General features: G+C 44.8%; 1 protein-coding gene across 1 annotated transcript in view; it reads right to left on the reverse strand.

Moving 5' to 3' along the window:
- col5a3a (collagen, type V, alpha 3a) overlaps positions 1-17,701 on the reverse strand; it is a 100,900-nt gene that overhangs the window by 39,982 nt on the left and 43,217 nt on the right. Inside the window, exons 20-40 of the mRNA XM_056287525.1 lie at positions 17,218-17,262; positions 15,449-15,502; positions 15,074-15,118; positions 14,763-14,816; positions 13,635-13,679; positions 13,165-13,218; positions 9,700-9,744; positions 8,391-8,444; positions 7,663-7,707; positions 7,377-7,430; positions 6,549-6,656; positions 5,666-5,719; positions 5,266-5,319; positions 5,075-5,119; positions 4,808-4,861; positions 4,129-4,173; positions 2,325-2,378; positions 2,153-2,206; positions 1,695-1,748; positions 1,408-1,515; positions 985-1,074 (exon numbers count right to left, since the gene is read on the reverse strand). Of these exons, the coding sequence (XP_056143500.1) occupies positions 985-1,074; positions 1,408-1,515; positions 1,695-1,748; positions 2,153-2,206; positions 2,325-2,378; positions 4,129-4,173; positions 4,808-4,861; positions 5,075-5,119; positions 5,266-5,319; positions 5,666-5,719; positions 6,549-6,656; positions 7,377-7,430; positions 7,663-7,707; positions 8,391-8,444; positions 9,700-9,744; positions 13,165-13,218; positions 13,635-13,679; positions 14,763-14,816; positions 15,074-15,118; positions 15,449-15,502; positions 17,218-17,262 (1,215 nt within the window). The remainder of the gene's footprint in view (positions 1-984; positions 1,075-1,407; positions 1,516-1,694; positions 1,749-2,152; positions 2,207-2,324; positions 2,379-4,128; positions 4,174-4,807; positions 4,862-5,074; positions 5,120-5,265; positions 5,320-5,665; positions 5,720-6,548; positions 6,657-7,376; positions 7,431-7,662; positions 7,708-8,390; positions 8,445-9,699; positions 9,745-13,164; positions 13,219-13,634; positions 13,680-14,762; positions 14,817-15,073; positions 15,119-15,448; positions 15,503-17,217; positions 17,263-17,701) is intronic.

Here is a 17,701-nt window from a genome sequence, read left to right on the forward strand (position 1 = left end):
ACATTCACCATTAACGGATCCGTTTGCACATCAGCTCTTAACTGCTTCGTTCTGTCCTCAATGCCACACTAAAATGTCCTTTTTCCACTACATGGTACCGGCTCAACTCAACTCGAATCGACTTGCTTCTGTGTCATTTTCCATTACCGACAGACCACAGCATAGATTTTCGGCTATCCACTTTTTTCAATTTCAAAATGTACTTTTAAGATAACTCCACTTCAACCGCTTCGGTATATAAAAATGCCGGGTGGTGATATCCCATGATGCAAAATATGATGCGTTTCTCTGACCAATCAGAGGTCTGCATTGATCTTGGTACCCGATCCAGCTTTTTTGGAACCTCGACAAAGGGGGTACCAGAAAAGTGGTAACAGTTACCAAAATGCCAGTACTTTCCAGTAATGGAAAACGAAAAAAGGGCGAGTCGAGTTGAGCCAGTACCACATAGTGGAAAAGGGGTAAAAGGTCACTGCAGAAACAGCATATCTGAACAAGTCTGACGATCTTGAAAATCACACAGAAATATCGTCTTGTTTCAAGAATCGTTTACTCTTCAGGAATTGATTATGTAAGATTATTTGTCATGATTTAAGATTCTTTATCTTGAGTTATCTAACTTGGGGATTTCGTTTTAAAAGGAGCATTTTTAGAAGTTTAAGATTTAAAGATAACTTTTAAGATAACTTTTTGTGGAGAATTGCTTTAAGTGCTTTTGTCTAATAAAGGCATGCTTAAACTGAAGTTATGCTCAAGACTAGACAGAATATCTTACGATCAATGCAATTTAATTTGTTTCAAGATATTTGGCCTGGTTGAAATATCTTCCTGTGGTGGCAGACCATTTTGCTTGTTTTAGGGATTTTCCTACTTGAATAAATGTTGACTTGGCATTTTGGCAGTGGAATAATACATTCTGGAGAGGTGTGCAACTGGGCAGTGGGTAAAGAAGATTAGATAAGATGTACAGAGGTTTTGTGTTACCGTGCCACCGGGACTGCCCCGACTCCCTCTAAAACCTCGCAGCCCGGATGGGCCAACCTTCCCTGGAGCTCCTGCTGGACCCGGGTCTCCCTACAAGAACAAAAAAAGAAAAAAGAAAAATGCCCACACACAGAGGATTAGATGTTAGGCCAGTTGCCAGCAGACAGCAAACCCTTGTGTAGTCATAAATCATGATGGCCAGAAAAGTCACACCAAGAGGGAATATTCTTCTTTTATGAGCAGTAATACACTCTGCACACTGAGGTTTTCCTCTGTTATTTGTTAGCAAATTAGTGAAGTAGATGAGCCCCGGGAGATAAGATTAGCTATGCAGGTAGCGCTGAGACAGTCCTTGGGTTCTGTCTAATAAAACAACAATAAGAGGACGATAAAAAGTCTGACATTGTGAAGAGAACAGTTCACCTTGGCTCCTTCCTTTCCGGCAGCTCCCGGTAAACCCTGCTCACCAGGTGGTCCTGGAGACCCTGGGTGACCTCTATCTCCAGTTGGACCTGTCTCTCCAGATTTACCCTACCAACCACCGAGAAAGACAGACTATGAGCTGAAATTTTTTATTACTCAATTTATGAAATTGCATGATTATCTTAAAATACATGGTATATGAAAGAATAATGTGTGTTGAATTTATCCAATTTCCTCATTAATTCCATCAAGTCCTATCTTATCTTATCACTGTATGACCGTCTCACCTGTGGCCCGACAACACCAGTGGGTCCGGGTGGCCCCGTTTTGCCTTGAAAGCCCTGAGGGACGAATTAAGACAAGTGAGCGACAGCTAACAGCTGAGACAAAGCCCGTATGACACAGATAGGCTGTTATCTGTGAACTGCAGGCAAGGTTTTTTATTGAATTTAGCACAGGCTCCTCAGCCTGCACTCTACCTGGTACCTCAATAATTCAATGCCAAAGCCGCAGCTTTTTGGCCTTGCTCACCAGACAAATCTCACAAGTAACTTGGGAGGTGTGTCTGGTTTACAGTGCTTTCACCTTTCGACTTGCGTCGTATGGTGTTACATAGTGGGTCTTTTTGACTGTTGTGTGGGCAGGAAGTGCTGTTAGGTTACAATAAATCAGAATAATTGAGTAAATAAAAGAGGAACATCTGCAATCTGCAGTATATGGTATTATTGAGTTAAAATTGACTCACTGGTTCTCCACGCTGGCCCGGGTGACCTGGTAATCCATCCTTTCCTGATGGACCCTGAAACAGAGAGAGATTTTTCCAATCACTTTAATGAACTGAGCAAAGACCAAAGCTGGGCAGAAAATATTTCATATGGTCAAATGTATCTTTGTCCAACACAATGCAGCCCACTTACATTAGGCCCTCTAGGTCCTACTTCACCATTCCTTCCCTGTGGCCCTCGGGGGCCCTGGAAAACAAAAACACATTAAACCCCAGACTTGTAAGCTTTCTCCCATAATACACCATTTTCAGTTTCAAGTTCAAAACATTTGCTGATATCTTAATTAAGTTTCGTTTACTGCAAATTAACCCATCCTAGCTGTGAGCTATGTAGCTAGGAGCAGTGGGCTGCCGCCTTCATGCTGCGCCTGGGGACCAACTCTAGTTCTTTTCCCATGGCCTCGGTCAGGGGCACAGACAGGAGTATTAACCCTAACATACATGTTTCTTTTGGATGGTGGGGGAAACTGGAGCACCCGAAGAAAAACCCACCACAGACACGTGGAGAACAAGCAAACTCCACACAGAGGACGACCTGGGATGACCCCCAAGGTTGGACAACCCCGGGGTTTGAACCCAGGACTTTCTTACTGAGGTGACAGCGCTAACCACTGAGCCATTGTGCCCCCAATCTTATTACATGTTACAGTCAGTCTGGTTTGCTTTCACACAGTCAAAATGAGACAATTATGTCTTCTATTTATTGGTCAGAAATTTAGTCGGTAAAGAAAAAAAAAATCATTCCATATCAAGAACAATCTTACAGCCCAGAATTATGCTACTCGTCTTTGCAGTCATACGCCTTTGATATAGCCTAGATACTAAAGTAGCATTTATGGAAATTAATGTATTAAACGGCAAGATCTGCACATAATGATGCATAAAATTCCAAAGAAAGCGTGCTGCCATCAGACCCCAGTATGAGCGCAGAAGTCTGGAAGTGTTGTAATAATATATAAAGCCCTCTTTTCTGCATTACAATGAGGAGAATTGCTGCATTTCAATCAGGTTTTTTTTTTTTTAGTATTATATTTATGGAAGTTACTAAAAAGTGAGTAATCGCTTTTAGTGAGCTGAAAAAGACAGTATGCAACAGGGTGACAGAAGTAGCTTTTTCAAATCACAGCCAATGGCAAATTTAGGCTTGTCAACTGTTCTCAGCACAGATATTGTTTAATAACTTAAAACAAACTAATTAAAATGCCACATTTACTTTTTTTTCTCCAAAGATTTTGAAGGAAACAAGGCATCTGTGCCTGACAGAGGTCTCGTGACTGAGCTTACATATAACAATTAAAAGCAGAATAAATATAATAGGTTATATGATATATCAGCAGAAAAAGACTTTTACAACCTATAATGCATAGAACTGGTATTAGTGGCTTTCTTACTTGAAACAAATTCCTCCAAAGTTGACACAGAAGCACTCAAAGACCAAGGCGTGGATATCTGAGTTTGTCTGGGGCATTCTCACCCACCCAGGGAGCAACTAATTCAGAGTCTGATCTTTTGCTTATACTAAGGTCACTTGGTTGTACAATCACCCTACCACCTGTAGGAGTCACTAGTTGCAATGGCAGGACCTATAACCCCTACAGGCTTCTCACCGAGTCACTGTCGGTTGTGCTCCCTGCAACTCAAACTGTGAACCTCAGCCTCACCTCAAAAAAGTGTCTTGTTGGATACTTGCTATTCTAGGCGCCAGAAAATAGCTTATCTACAGGTAATCAAGCCATCAACGCTTTTATAATCGCTTGTTTTAATGACAACAGCACTGGTGACTGTTTCATTTCAAATGGGTCACTAGGAATTAGCGTGCTGAAACAGCACTCCAATTACCACAAATCACAATCAATGTCAGTAAGTTAAACAGAAATGAAAACCTTAAATATTGTAGCTTCAATGATCCTGTTTAAACATGTTAAGAAAAACATTACCAGTTCTCCATGACCCCCTGGAGGACCTTCTTGTCCAGAAGTACCCTGACAAATGAAAGAGGCGGCAGAAGAATTGACAAAAAAAACAGATTTACAGTTCAGTTACTATATGAAAATCTAAGCCACTCTTCTGTTTGTTTGTTTGTTTTTTTTGTTTATCCTCACCAACAAATCTTTATTTTTCTCAAGAGGACTTCTGAAGTAGAAATGTTAACTGTTGAATCCCTAGTAACTAGTTCAAACTACAGTGCTACCTTCATCCCTATTCCATGAAACGGCCAGGTAAGCACATGTGTACTTGTATGCACATGCACTAGTGTGTGTGTGCGTGTGTCCTCACTTAGACTAATTTCAGGGCCACATTTCCGAGTAAAGTCCAGTTAATTGGGGACGGCTTGTCCAATTTAGGACAAAAGCCGTGTCTCCAATTCATTAAAAAACTGATTTTTTTGGTCAGTGGTTAATAAGGTTAGGGTTGGGTTGGGTTTGGGTTCGAGTTGGGGTTAGGTTAAGGTTAGGGTAAGGGTTAAGGTTACATATGTAGATCTGATGGTTAAGCTTAACGTTGAGAGCTAGGGAATAAATGTAAGTCTATGTAATGTCCCCAAAAGTGACCTAAGTAAATGTTTGTGTGTGTATGTGAGTGTGCGTGCTTACAAGTGCACTGGCCTATGCTCACCTTGTCCCCAGGTTTTCCAGTGGGTCCCCTCGCTCCTCTCGCGCCCTGAGAGCCCTGTTGGAAAATAAACAACGGGCTGATTAGTGTGTGCATCCCTCATCTGGAGGTGGGAGATAAATAGCAGGATATGAGAGAGCACTCCACTGCCATAACCCCTGTCACAGTCTAATATGTGTGAAGCACGGGAGTGTCTAATTACGCAGGAAATAAAAAAGCTCATGGGAGCCATCACAGCAGCGTACAACAAGCGTCTATGGAGATACTCACGTTAGGCCCTCTCTGACCTCCTGGCCCTGGCTGACCAGCTGGACCCTAAAATATAAATCACATCCAAATATACTGTCATGTTTTGGTTTAGTATCACTCCTTCAAGATACAGCACTTCCTGCACAGTGTAAATTACACATTCAGAATTAGTCCAAATATGATACAGATGAAAATATTGATGCACCCCTCACCCTTCGTCCTTTGTCTCCTAAGACCCCGGCCATGCCTAGGAAGCCAACTGATCCCTGGAGACCAATGCAGAGGTTAATCAGCAACAGCCTTCCATTCATCACACATCAACCCCGATGTTTCGTTAGCGTATAATTAACAACTGTATTGAATTAAAGCAAATCTAATCCATGAGCCCAACACAGCTTTAAATACACCATTCATCAACACTTAATGAATTGATGTCACTAATGAACTACAGTATTAATAAAGTAGCCTTTTTTAATCAGCCATTTATCATCCTTTATTTTTAATCAGACAGGAAACAGCCCAGCCCGAAACACACATCTTTCCATTTAAAAGTCCGATGACAGCACTAGAGGACACGTTAACACATCATCCTTGCTCATCTATGTTAATCACCTTAGGCCCTTGTCTCCCTGGGTAGCCTGGCAACCCTGGTACACCAAGTTTACCCTGTGGAAAGGCAGGTTAAGAGAAGCAGAGATCACAAAAGAGAAGCGTCTAAGGGTATAAAGTTCACTGTACATTACATTCTCATGACAATCAGATCGTCACACCGACACTATTTGTCCATCAGTGTTGATTCAATTCAAATGATAATCAGTATTACTGCCTTTTGCCATTGGCGGGGGTTGTTGGCCTTCCTTATTATGCATTGCATTTTCATTCTCTTTACCTACCCACAGCTGGAGATAAGTGCTGCAGCAAAAGTGTGACCTTTTTCTTGTTATTTCTGTGTTATCAAAACAGAAATGTGCAGTGTTGTCCATCTTTATTCATTTAACCGTATTTAATAAAACATCAATGCTATTATTTTGCAATAACAAAATAATAGCATTGACGGTGATTGACAACACTGGTGTTTCTCTTATAGCATGTGCAAGTAGAAAAACTGTCCTCCAGGACAAGCCTGCACAACATATCACAGTAGAATATCTAAAACAACTAGTACATGAAGTGACAAAGAAAATATGAAATGAATGGTTGTGACCCTACAGATGCCCAGGATCGTAGTGGTTTAAAAACTTTGATTCCTAGAACCTAAATTACACATGACCCAAAATTGATTTTGTGCTCTACTGCATTGCCAGCTCTGACAAAATCTTCGTGGTTACAGCTTACCTGGCAGGACTGACACAATGCAGCCTGGAGATTTGCATATGACTTTTGTCAGAATAATTTGGCGACAATTTTGATTTTCCTGTCATCCGGCTTTGGGTCTCATCCAGGTACTTTACAGCGCTGTACCATTGTACTATACTGTCGTCTGGTATAAGAGTACCTTTTCCCCAACAATCCCAGGAGGTCCAGACTCTCCCAAGGGTCCTGCTTGTCCCTTGGGCCCCTCCGGTCCATCCTCTCCATGGCCACCTGGGGCCCCGTTGTCACCCTACAGACAGGAAACCGGGGGGGAGCAGGAGGTGTGTCACTATTTCATCCCTGGTTGACACAGTACCCACAAAAATCAATCCAATCCCAAAACTGGAGTACCCCCTGCACCCCCGTTTTTATTCTGCAAGGTTGTTCATTACATTCATCTGTTTTCCCGGGTCTAAAACCTCACCGACTGCAGGCTGAAATAACCTGAACAACAGGTGCATGTAATGAACTACCTGGCAGTAGTGGTGGTACCGACGGGATTGAGAACCACTACTATAGAGCATGAGGTAGAGAGAATAGCTGAATTTCCACTGAGCTATCTTTGTGTGGATTTATGAGGCAAATAAAAAAAGGAAATATATCCCAGAAAACAAAAAATCTGAAAAGGCGCATAAAAGTTTTTATGCTCGCTTGAGGTGGAAACCTCGACTTGTTGATAAAGACATTGTGCGATGAAGATTGATGAAACCTTAATTGCATTTCTCCAGTGGCCACTGATGTTTGTCAACCTCTCTATTTCCCCTTTTTTCCTCTTAGTGATAATGTATTGTTGTGCACAAAGAGATTTTATAATCACTTAAGACCAGCTAAGTGAAATGCTCCTGAAATGCAGTTGGTTTATTATTATTTTTTTGACTTTTTAAAAGTGTGTTGAGAGTCCCTGACATTTGGATGAAAACAAGGCCAAGGACCGGGAGGCTGATGCTCTGTAATGTAACTGATCTCTCACCCTGTCTCCCTTCAGGCCCATGTCACCTTTGAACCCAGGGAAGCCATCTTCACCCTGCGATGAGCAGAAGCAGAGGGAAAGGGGTGTTTAATGGCGGCCCTTCTCTGATTTATTGATCATTACATTGCAATCTGTCATGACTCTCGTGTCACCACAGCATATGCCAATACAACACAAAAGAAACAACAATCTACAACACATTATCTAAGGCACAATGTGACAACTAGCAAAAATCAGAAGAGCAAATACTTTTCTTCAAATTCAGAGCAAATACAAATTCTCTCACCTTCTCTCCTTTACTTCCCAATTGACCTCTCACTCCATCTGCCCCCTGGGAAATGGAGTAAACAATTTAGTATTAACCCGGCATACCGCATACGGCTGTTGGAGAAAGCCTGGCCTCTTTCACTGGTGATTGCTATACTTCAAGAAGTACCAAAACTTAACAGTGAGTATGATTTAAAACATGTATTGATTTCCTCTTGACCTGACATTGCTCTGCTACCGAGTGATTATTGACCTTACATTCATTTCATACTAATGACTGCAGCAGCTGGGGTCGGCCTCCACACAGAGATTACAAGCCAAGACACCAGGGGTCCAGATATGACATGAACAAGCAACACGCTATGATAAAGACACACAAACCTTTTCCCAGCATGACAGCCATGAATTCCCTCAAAATGCATTTCAATACATGTATGGACACAGACACAGACACACACACACACACACACACTCACACACACACACTCACACACACACACACTCCATACACACACACACACACACTGCTCCGCTCTCATCGGACCTTGACATTTCCCCTGTCCATCAAATGTTCCCTGTTCCGTGGTTAGCAGTCCCATTGGGAGCCAGAGCGTTTTCCCTCTACCTGTAAGCTGTCAATCAAACACTCCCACCGTCAGTCTGTCACAGGCAGATGGAACGCGAGACTGAGGGATCTGAGTGTACACTGGACCTTCTGATCCTACAGTATGTAAGGTTATGCCTCACCTTGACACCCCGCGTCCCTGGGTACCCAATAGGACCCTGGGCACCTAATAAACCCTGTGTGAAAGACAAAATAATGATAGCAATTAGAGTTCATACACTTGTTAACAATTGGTTTTCAAGTCTTATCAATAACTTTAAGTTGCCACTCAAAAAGTATTTTCAGACTAAATTCACTCATTATCCAAGCCGCTTATCCTTATCAGGGTCGCAGGATGCTGGAACCTATCCCAGCAGTCACTGGGCAGCAGGCGAGGAGACACCCTGGACAAGCCGCCAGGCGATCACAGGGCCAACACATTCACACCTAAGGACAATTTAGTATGGCCGATTCACCTGACCTACATGTCTTCGGACTGTGGGAGGAAAGCGGAGTACCCGGAGGAAACCCACTCAGACATGCAAACTCCACACAGAGGATGACCTGGGATGACCCCTGAGGTTGGACAACCCTGGGGCTCGAACCCAGGACCTTCTTGCTGTGAGGCGACTGCGCTAACCACTGCACCACCGTGCCGCCCTCCTTAACTAAAACCACGCCAATCATTGCTGGAATGATGTTATGATGTTTACAGTATTATATACAATATAATAATGTAGCAACTTAATATACCAATGTAGCGAATTCAGGGGGAAGCGAACCTGGGCGACAACGTTAACCAGTCGACTAAAGGGTCCGACCTGTTAGCCAAGGGCTAGCGAGTCTATTTTACCATGGACGCTACACTACCCCCCTCCTTCGGGAAGCGCGTCCCTGCGCTTCAGCATACCAGCTCCGTCATGCCTCTGGGCACACACGCCTCCGATGGCCTCACGGTCTCAACCATTCCACTTCTGACGCCAATGTAGCAAATTCGGGGGGCAGCCCAGGTACCGCCACAGCTGGGACGCGAACCCGTGTCTCCCGAATTTGCTTAATATCATTAAATGTGAGGGAAAATATATTATTTCTTCAACAATCGTGTTGTGTTCTAGCTGTTACTCGGCCTGACTGTCCTTATAAAGAAAATGAACGAGTGCATGCAGATGTCTCTAATGAGCTAATGCTACTGTACAACGAGGACAATGATATCACAGCAGCTCACGGATGACGCAAATGATGTGTGTGAGCATGACTGTAGCTTCATGCAACAGAATGCATGATGACGACAGCCTGTAAGAATAAGGCCCCAGAATGGAGACAACTAAAAAGAGGATGACGTTTCAAGCTACATGACTGGATGTGCGATTATGCATGTGTCAGGTGACATGTCACGTACATCACAACACTTACACTTACTGCCAGTCTGAACTGACCACAGTTAGTACCTACCTGAAGACCTTTCTCCCCTGGGGGGCCCTCTCTTCCTGGGTGTCCCTGACATAGAAACACAATAAAAACAGGATTGAGATGAAATTAGCATGGCTATAAATGTATATATATATATTGTGAATACACAATTCCTCTGAGTAAACATCTAAATCTGTAGACACAATGAAAAAAAAGAAAATAGAAAACAACATCCTGTTGGCATTGAAAGTAAAAGACTGTGAAAACATTATTATGTTGCGCAAAGCCTTGCAGTACAATTCCAGCGGTATCAAGTACAATCCATTCAAACGTGTGACTGCAGCCTAAGCCCCGGGTATTAGAGAGGCCCTATTGTGAGTAGGTATTCATTCTTTTGTAAATGAAATACCGCATTGACTCACTCTCCGAAATGCCAGCTCCTTAACAGTCACAAAGAGAAAGTACAGCCTACTGAAGTCACCTTTCTCAACTGCAGAATATTCATTTGTATGCGCGTACGTGTGCATAGTGGGGGAGTGGGGAATCTTGAAAGCTTTGCTTTACTTCCCTTCTTCATAACTTCATTCCCCAGCTTGACAAAATGTAAAATATGAAAGCCACTTCATTCGACATTGTATTCTTACAAAGAATGTGTTCTCTGCATTTAACCCATCCTATTGTATAGGAGCAATGTGCAGCTGCAGCACCCGGGGATCAACTCCAGTTCTTCTTTCCATTGCCTTGCTCAGGGGCACAGACAGGAGTATTAACTCTAAAATGCATGTCTTTTTGATGGTGGGAGGAAACCAGAGCACCCAGAGGAAACCCACGCAGACACGGGGAGAACATGCAAACTCCACAGCAGCATGGTGGTGCAGTGGTTAGCGCTGGTGCCTCACAGCAAGGAGGTACTGGGTTCAAACCCCGGCATTGTCCATCCTTGGGGGTCATCCCAGGTCGTCCTCTGTGAGGAGTTTGCATGTTCTCCCCATGTCTGTGGTGAGTTTTCTCCGGGTGCTCCGGTTTCCCCCACCATCAAAACGACATGCATGTTAGGGTTGATACTCCTGTCTGTGCCCCTGACCGAGGCATGGCAAGACGAACTGGAGTTGGTCCCCAGGTGCTACACGGCAGCTACCCACTGCTCCTAGCTACACAGCTAGGATGGGTTAGATGCAGAGTGTAATTTCCCCACAGGGATGAATAAAATATCTCAAAATAAAACAAAAAAACAAAAATCAAAAAGGATCTGGAATGGTCTGCGGTTTGAACCCAGGACCTTCTTGCTGTGAGGCAACAGCGCTAACCACTGGGCGACCGTGCCACCCAAATATCTACATGCCGCATTATTTTAAATTGGTCACATATGAAGGTGCCTATCGGGTAGATGTGAGTATTTTCAGAAGGAGGAGAGTGATAGCGTAAATGAGGCCTAGCAACACATGTGCACATCAGAGATGTTCTGAAGACTCCAACAGAGTCCTGCTGGAGAGCTAACAGGGCAGTTTAAAGGGGGAGGAGGGGGCAGAAGAGGAGAAAGGGAGGGATGTGTAGGTGCTGCTCAGACCTGCCCCAAGGTCATGCCTGACTCAGAAGTCACACAAACAATTTACTCTGGATTTGTAGATTTGTAGGCTGTAGATGTGTTGACATCTGCCTGAGTGTTTTCTTTGGTGTTTGGACCTGATGGATTGTGGGTGAGTGTGAAATTAGCCTCAGAAACGTGTGTAGTCTGGTCATGTCTGGGGACGCTCAGAAAGCATTCTGTCAAGGAGGACCTTGGATGCTGTTTTTTACTCTGCTCCCTCTGGCAGAGTGTGATATCTCTGAAATGGGGAGGAAAACGATCACAAATCACGATTTAAGTTGTGTGCCTTAGATCATATCATCCCCATAAAATTATGTGCCTGGTTTAGTTTGTACCTGAGGCTACTCTGAGGCTAGTTTAAACCTGGAAGTTGAGGTGGACTTCCACAGTTTAGAGAATCAGGTGTTAGCGTGTGTGTGAACGTATGTGACTGTGTTCAGGCATGCACATGTGAACGCTTGCTTGTACAAGTACAATATAAGTATGCACTAGTGTAAATGTGTGTCTTTGTGTTTGCATGTGTATGGACACACGTGTGTGTATGTACTGGGGTGTAACGGTGCACATATTCGTACCAAAAATGTTGGGTATGGGTCTTTGGGTTCAGCACGCATGTGTACCGAATGAGTGCAGCATTGTTTTAAGCACGGCACGTGCAGCACTTTTGTGTGTGCAGAATTTAATTTAAAACTCTGAGTTTCCCCGCTAGCAACTTTCGCAAAGGGCCAAATGTTGTACGTCCGGCCACCCGCTAAGCATGCACACACACGGGTGCACGCCACAGAGAGATCGGCGGTAATTCTGCCCAATGCAGCCTCGTGGTTATGACAAACGCAGATAAAGCGGAGCTCAGTGGCAGCAGATCTGCCCTCCCTGCAAACAACATAGAGAAGCTAATTTTTCTGGAGGAAAAAACAAACAAACATGAAAATACAATGAAGCTCAGTACATGCTGGGACTCGCACAGCCCTAATGTGAAGCAGAGAGCTGCTAATGTGAAAACAAGTACAGTACAGCTCAAGTACAGTTAATTTTCTAAATGCTGCATCTTAATGTATGCTAATTTTATTAAATTTTTCATTTGAGAGAATATTTATTTTGATTTACTTTTAAGTAAATTTTACTTTTTTATTAGTAGGTTGCAGCAGTATTGAGAGAGTTTCATATCTAAGAAAGACAGAGGGGAGTCTGGGTAGCATAGCGGTCTATTCCGTTGCCTACCAACACAGGGATCGGTGGTTCGAATCCCTGTGTTACATCCAACTTGGTCAGGCGTCCCTACAGACACAGTTGGCTGTGTCTGCGGGTGGGAAGCCGGATGTGGGTATGTGTCCTGGTTGCTGCACTAGCGCTTCCTCTGGTCAGTTGGGGCACCTGTTCAGGGGGGAGGGGGAATAGCGTGATCCTCCCACGCACTACGTCTGCCTGGCAAGACTCCTCACTGTCAGGTGAAAAGAAACGGCTGGCGACTGACTCCACATGTATCGGAGGAGGCATGTGGTAGTGTGCAGCTCTCCCCGGATGGGCGGAGGGGATGGAGCAGTGACCAGCACAGCTCGGAAGAGTGGGGTAATTGGCCGGGTACAATTGGAGAGAAAAAGGGGGGGAAAATCCCCCCCCCCAAAAAAAGATATAGACATTGTTTGTTAAGTAAATCACGGTTTAATAAAAAAATAAGCAATTTTATGTTTTGTTTCTTTTCACCCCGCTGTACCAAAAACGTACCGACTCATTACGTCAAAACCGAGGTACCTATCGAACCATGATTTTTGTGTACCGTTATATCCCTAGTATGTACTAGAGCATGTATGTACATGGCTAAATGCATCCATATGAGCTGTGCACTATGTCCGTGTGTGCGTGTGCACTATGTCCGTGTGTGCGTGTGACTGTGTGTGTACATGTGCTTGCATACTTACAGGGGGACCGTCGATGCCAGGTAGTCCCTGCATGCCCACTTTTCCCTGGGGACCCTGCATACAACAGATCGTGAGCAGTGGAACACTCAACAAGGACCAAACTCAGAACAAAACAACCCAGCTCAACCCCACCCTGTATTCCTCAGAGACCACAGGCCCACATCAGCTGCAAAAAATTCAAACATGCCATTCTTTTTTCCCCATAAATTCATGACTGCATTCCTTTATCAGCCCAGCCTTGGAGCGCGGGCTGAGCGAGTGTGTCCCCGGTGCCTGAAGTTCCACCGTGTGTTTCGTAGCTATTGATTTCCTGTCTAGTCCCCTCCTATCTGACTGGGAGCCAGGAGCCAATAGGTTGCAATGTTCTGCTCAGCCGGGTTCTCCGAGGGAAGTGATGACAGGGGTCAAAAGGTCACCACTTTAATCTTTGGAAAATTAGGGAGAGAGAAAGCGAGAGATGCACCACCTACCTTGTCTCCCGGCAGTCCGATGGGACCCTGAGGACCAGACAAGCCCTAAAACAGAACGGATCACCAATCCAGTGAAATGTCACAGATAGGGAGAGATGTCTGAGCTAGAGCGTGTGTGTGTGTGTGTGTGTGTGTGTGTGTGTGTGTGTGTGTGTGTGTGTGTGTGTGTGTAATTATTTACAGTGTTTATGCAGCTGAAAAAACGTAGATGTGGGTGCTCCTGCTTCCAGTGCGGGAAGATAGTGGTGTGAACTCATGTTTGCGGCGGCCTCGCCCAGTACAGAAACTTACACGCAGATGTGGACAAAGACACTCATGCAGAGTCTTTGTCCACGTCTGTGTGTAAGTTTGTGTCTTCGATTGATGGCTGGGGGGGCCTGGTCACGGCCCTGCCCAGAGCTGTACCCAAAGAGGAAGCACTGACGGCGTTCTGACACCGAGGGCGGTCTGGCAGCGGCCTCATCTGGTGTTGACTGTGTTTTTGGTGTCCTCATGTGGAGCGCAGGGAGGTGTGTCGAGGGTGTCTGGCTGGGAAAGCTGGTGTTGGATCAGCAGGGGTAGCCTAGTCAGCTGCATCCAGTGGGCCCAAGGACCACGGCCCTGCCCGGCCCTGCCCAGAGCGAAAGTGGTGGAGGCTAAGCTAACTGCTATCCCATGCAGACCGGCAGTTCGGCCAGTCATCCTGGCTGGCATTCGCTCTCTTGGACAGTGAATTAATTTTTTTTTAATATTCATATGTTGGATATCGTCACCTTCTTAAAATAATGATCTAAGTCATATTTTCAAGTTTTTCAAAAAACAGAATAAACTGACAAATTTTGTTTCAGTTTCAGTTTATTCTGTTTTTTGAAAAACTTGAAAATATGACTTGGGCCATTATTTTAAGAAGGTGACGATATATGTGTTTTTGTAGTTTTGTAGTTTTTTGCAGCTTGGATAGATGTGTTCTTGTAGCTTGGATATGTGTTTTTGTGTTGCACCAATGTGGGCTGGGGAAAATGACAAATGAATGTTCCTGATTCCTGACATGTGCCAGTATATGAAACAAACAGAGTGTGACCTAAAACATGTTTAAAGTATGTGTATTGTATGAGTAAGTCTTACACAGAACAGTGCACATTATTGTACCTGTGCTCCCGGATTTCCTTGTTGACCTGGGGGGCCGATCTCTCCAGATGGACCCTGGGGGCAAAAAGGTAACACCAGTGACATTCTATTTCCACATGACCTCACTCATAAGACTACACAAAACTAGCACAAAACGTTGTGAAAATGCTACACTTTTTGCAATTACAGTCTAAACAAATTGACTTGTAGTTATCTTTTCCCTTTTGATCTGACGTGGCTCACAGTTAGTAATCAACCCTGCGTGATGTAATGATCACATTATGTGTTGGTGGTTAAGGTAGTAAGGCGGATATGAAGGTAACAGGGCTGACCAGGTTGCCTTTTGACCCTTGAACTCCGTCGACTCCATGAATACCCTAATACAGGAACGCACGCACGCACGCACACATGCACGCACGCACGCACGCACACACACACACACACACACACACACACACACACACACACACACACACAGAAAGAAGGTGTTCCATGAAATCACACCAAGTAGCACAGAATTTCAGTCGATGATTCGGACGTACATATAAATGTGTGACCTATCAAGCTGGTATCGAACACAGACGTGTGTGATCAGCTGATACGTGTGACACACGTGCGGTGTAAGAAATGCCGCTGTCAACCTTTTACACAGCAGCATGAGTAGAATGGATAATACTGAGCCTGTACTCATGACCACGTTGACTCACTGGTTGTCCAGGTGGGCCGGGTGGGCCCCTAGGTCCGATGAGGCCCCGAATTCCCTGGAGACAAGAAACAGGAAGCAGTTAACAAAAGCTAGCTAGCATCCATGATGCCGTGCTGGGAGTGTTGACTGCCAAATCACGGAAGGGTGATGTGTGCATTTACACTGAGAAAGACAAGTGTGCGTGCGTGCGTGCGTGCGTGTGTGTGTGTGTGTGTGTGTGTGTGTGCGCGCGCTTCTATGTGCAGGTGTGTGTGTGTGTTTGCGTCATACAGACTGTGCTAGACAGTGCGATGGTGTTTGACAGCCACAGAGACTGTGTTCGTAAGAGTGTGTTTGTGCGTTCTGTTTTTGTCAACCTCTCTCTTTGTAGGCTGGCCAAGCCACCTGTTCCAAAGCCACATCTGTGATCTCATGGGAAGTGATTGATATGGAAATATAATCATTCAGGCCAGGAATTTTTATCTCTTCCCTCTCCCTACTATCTCTCATATCTCTCTCCCTCTCACTACATGCCAAATTTCAATCACACGTTTATCTTTCTCCCTCTCTCTTGCTCATCAAAAAAAAATTCAGATTTGTTTTTTAACATGGCCCTCCTAACATGTCTTATACAGCCTTCTCGTTCTCTGGTAAAGTGATCCATTTAGAGGGAGAAGACCCCACTGAGCCTCATCCTCACCCACCCAGAGAAAGACAGAAAGTGAGTCATGGCCAATCAACCTGGGTTTGCCACAGCCAAACACTGAAAAGAAAAAAAAAAGTACAGAACTCAGAGTTTCTTCGAGGGTGCTTCTGAGACCCTTCGGACATCTCAGAGATGCAATGGTGAGCGCCGGTGAGAATCTGTCTGGCTGAATATGCATTCATGTATGCCAGCATGTTTTTGCGGACGCATATTTTTCCATATTTTAGCTGCACAAATTTATCTTCCAGGAACTGTTTCTATATTTACACAAATTTCCAGCTGGAGTGAACATTTCTGGGGAATTGCATTGATTACCTCCGGAAAACCTGTTGTCTGAAAGACGTGATTGTATGAAGAGTTTACGAGAGTGCTTTATTTTAACTCGTTTAAAGCAAATTTCCCCCACCAAAGAGCCGTACTCCAGTTATATAAGAATCCTTGAGGAAATCATTTGGCTCTGCAAAGAAAATGTCCTCGGGCGTCCGGGTGGCGCGGCGGTCTATTCTGTCGCCTACCAACAACGGGGATCACCGGTTCGAATCCCCGTGTTACCTCCAGCTTGGTCGGGCGTCCCTACAGACACAATTGGCCATGTCTGCAGATGGGAAGCCGGACGTGGGTATGTGTCCTAGCCGCTACACTAGCACCTCCTCTGGTCGGTCGGGGCACCTGTTTGGGGGGGACTGGGGGGAATAGTGTGATCCCCCCACACGCTACGTCCCCCTGGCGAAACTCCTCACAGTCAGGTGAAAAGAAGCGGCTGGCGAATCCACATGCATCGGAGGAGGCATGTGGTAGTCTGCAGCCCTCCCCGGATCGGCAGAGGGGGTGAAGCATCGACCGAGACGGCTCAAAAGAGTGGGGTAATTGGCCAAGTACAATTGGGGAGGAAAAAAAAGAAAAGGGGAGGGGGGGGGGAATGTCCTGTGTAAATGTCCTAGAAAACCTTTGAGATGGCTCCATCATGAGGCTCTGACATCATTACAGTCTGACAATACCTAACAGATCAGGATAACATTGTGTGTGTGTGTGTGTGTGTGTGTGTGTGTGTGTGTGTGTGTGTGTTTCTCGACACGGTTACTCACAGGTTCACCTGGCTGTCCTCTTGGCCCTACTGGTCCATCAGCACCCTTGAATAAAAGAAGGATTTAAGATTCACTAGCCTTAAAGTGCAAATTTTTCTGCACATCTCTAAGTCAACCTTGGGCTGAGGCACTTTTTTTTTTATCTCCTCACACATAACACAGGGAAATGGCTCATTAAAAAAATAAAGTGCTTGACAGATATGAGTCAAATGTCTTCAGGCGAACCCTGACAGCCAGCTCCCTTAAACACGGCCCGCCTGAATATGGATTGGAAAGCATCTTCTACGATCATCCATCAGATATCTTACACGCCGCCAAGCCACGGCAAAGTGCAGCACATGGCGTTCATGCAGGAGCTTCTGCACTGCTTGATGCTGACTGAACCCAGGCCAACATAGGGAGAATGATAAAATATTCAGGCATCGACTGTTTCATTTCACTATAGCTTTGATCTGTGGTATTTTGCTCACATTTTTTTCTTTTT

This window comes from Lampris incognitus, chromosome 10 (assembly GCF_029633865.1).
Source record: "Lampris incognitus isolate fLamInc1 chromosome 10, fLamInc1.hap2, whole genome shotgun sequence".
NCBI lineage: Eukaryota > Metazoa > Chordata > Actinopteri > Lampriformes > Lampridae > Lampris > Lampris incognitus.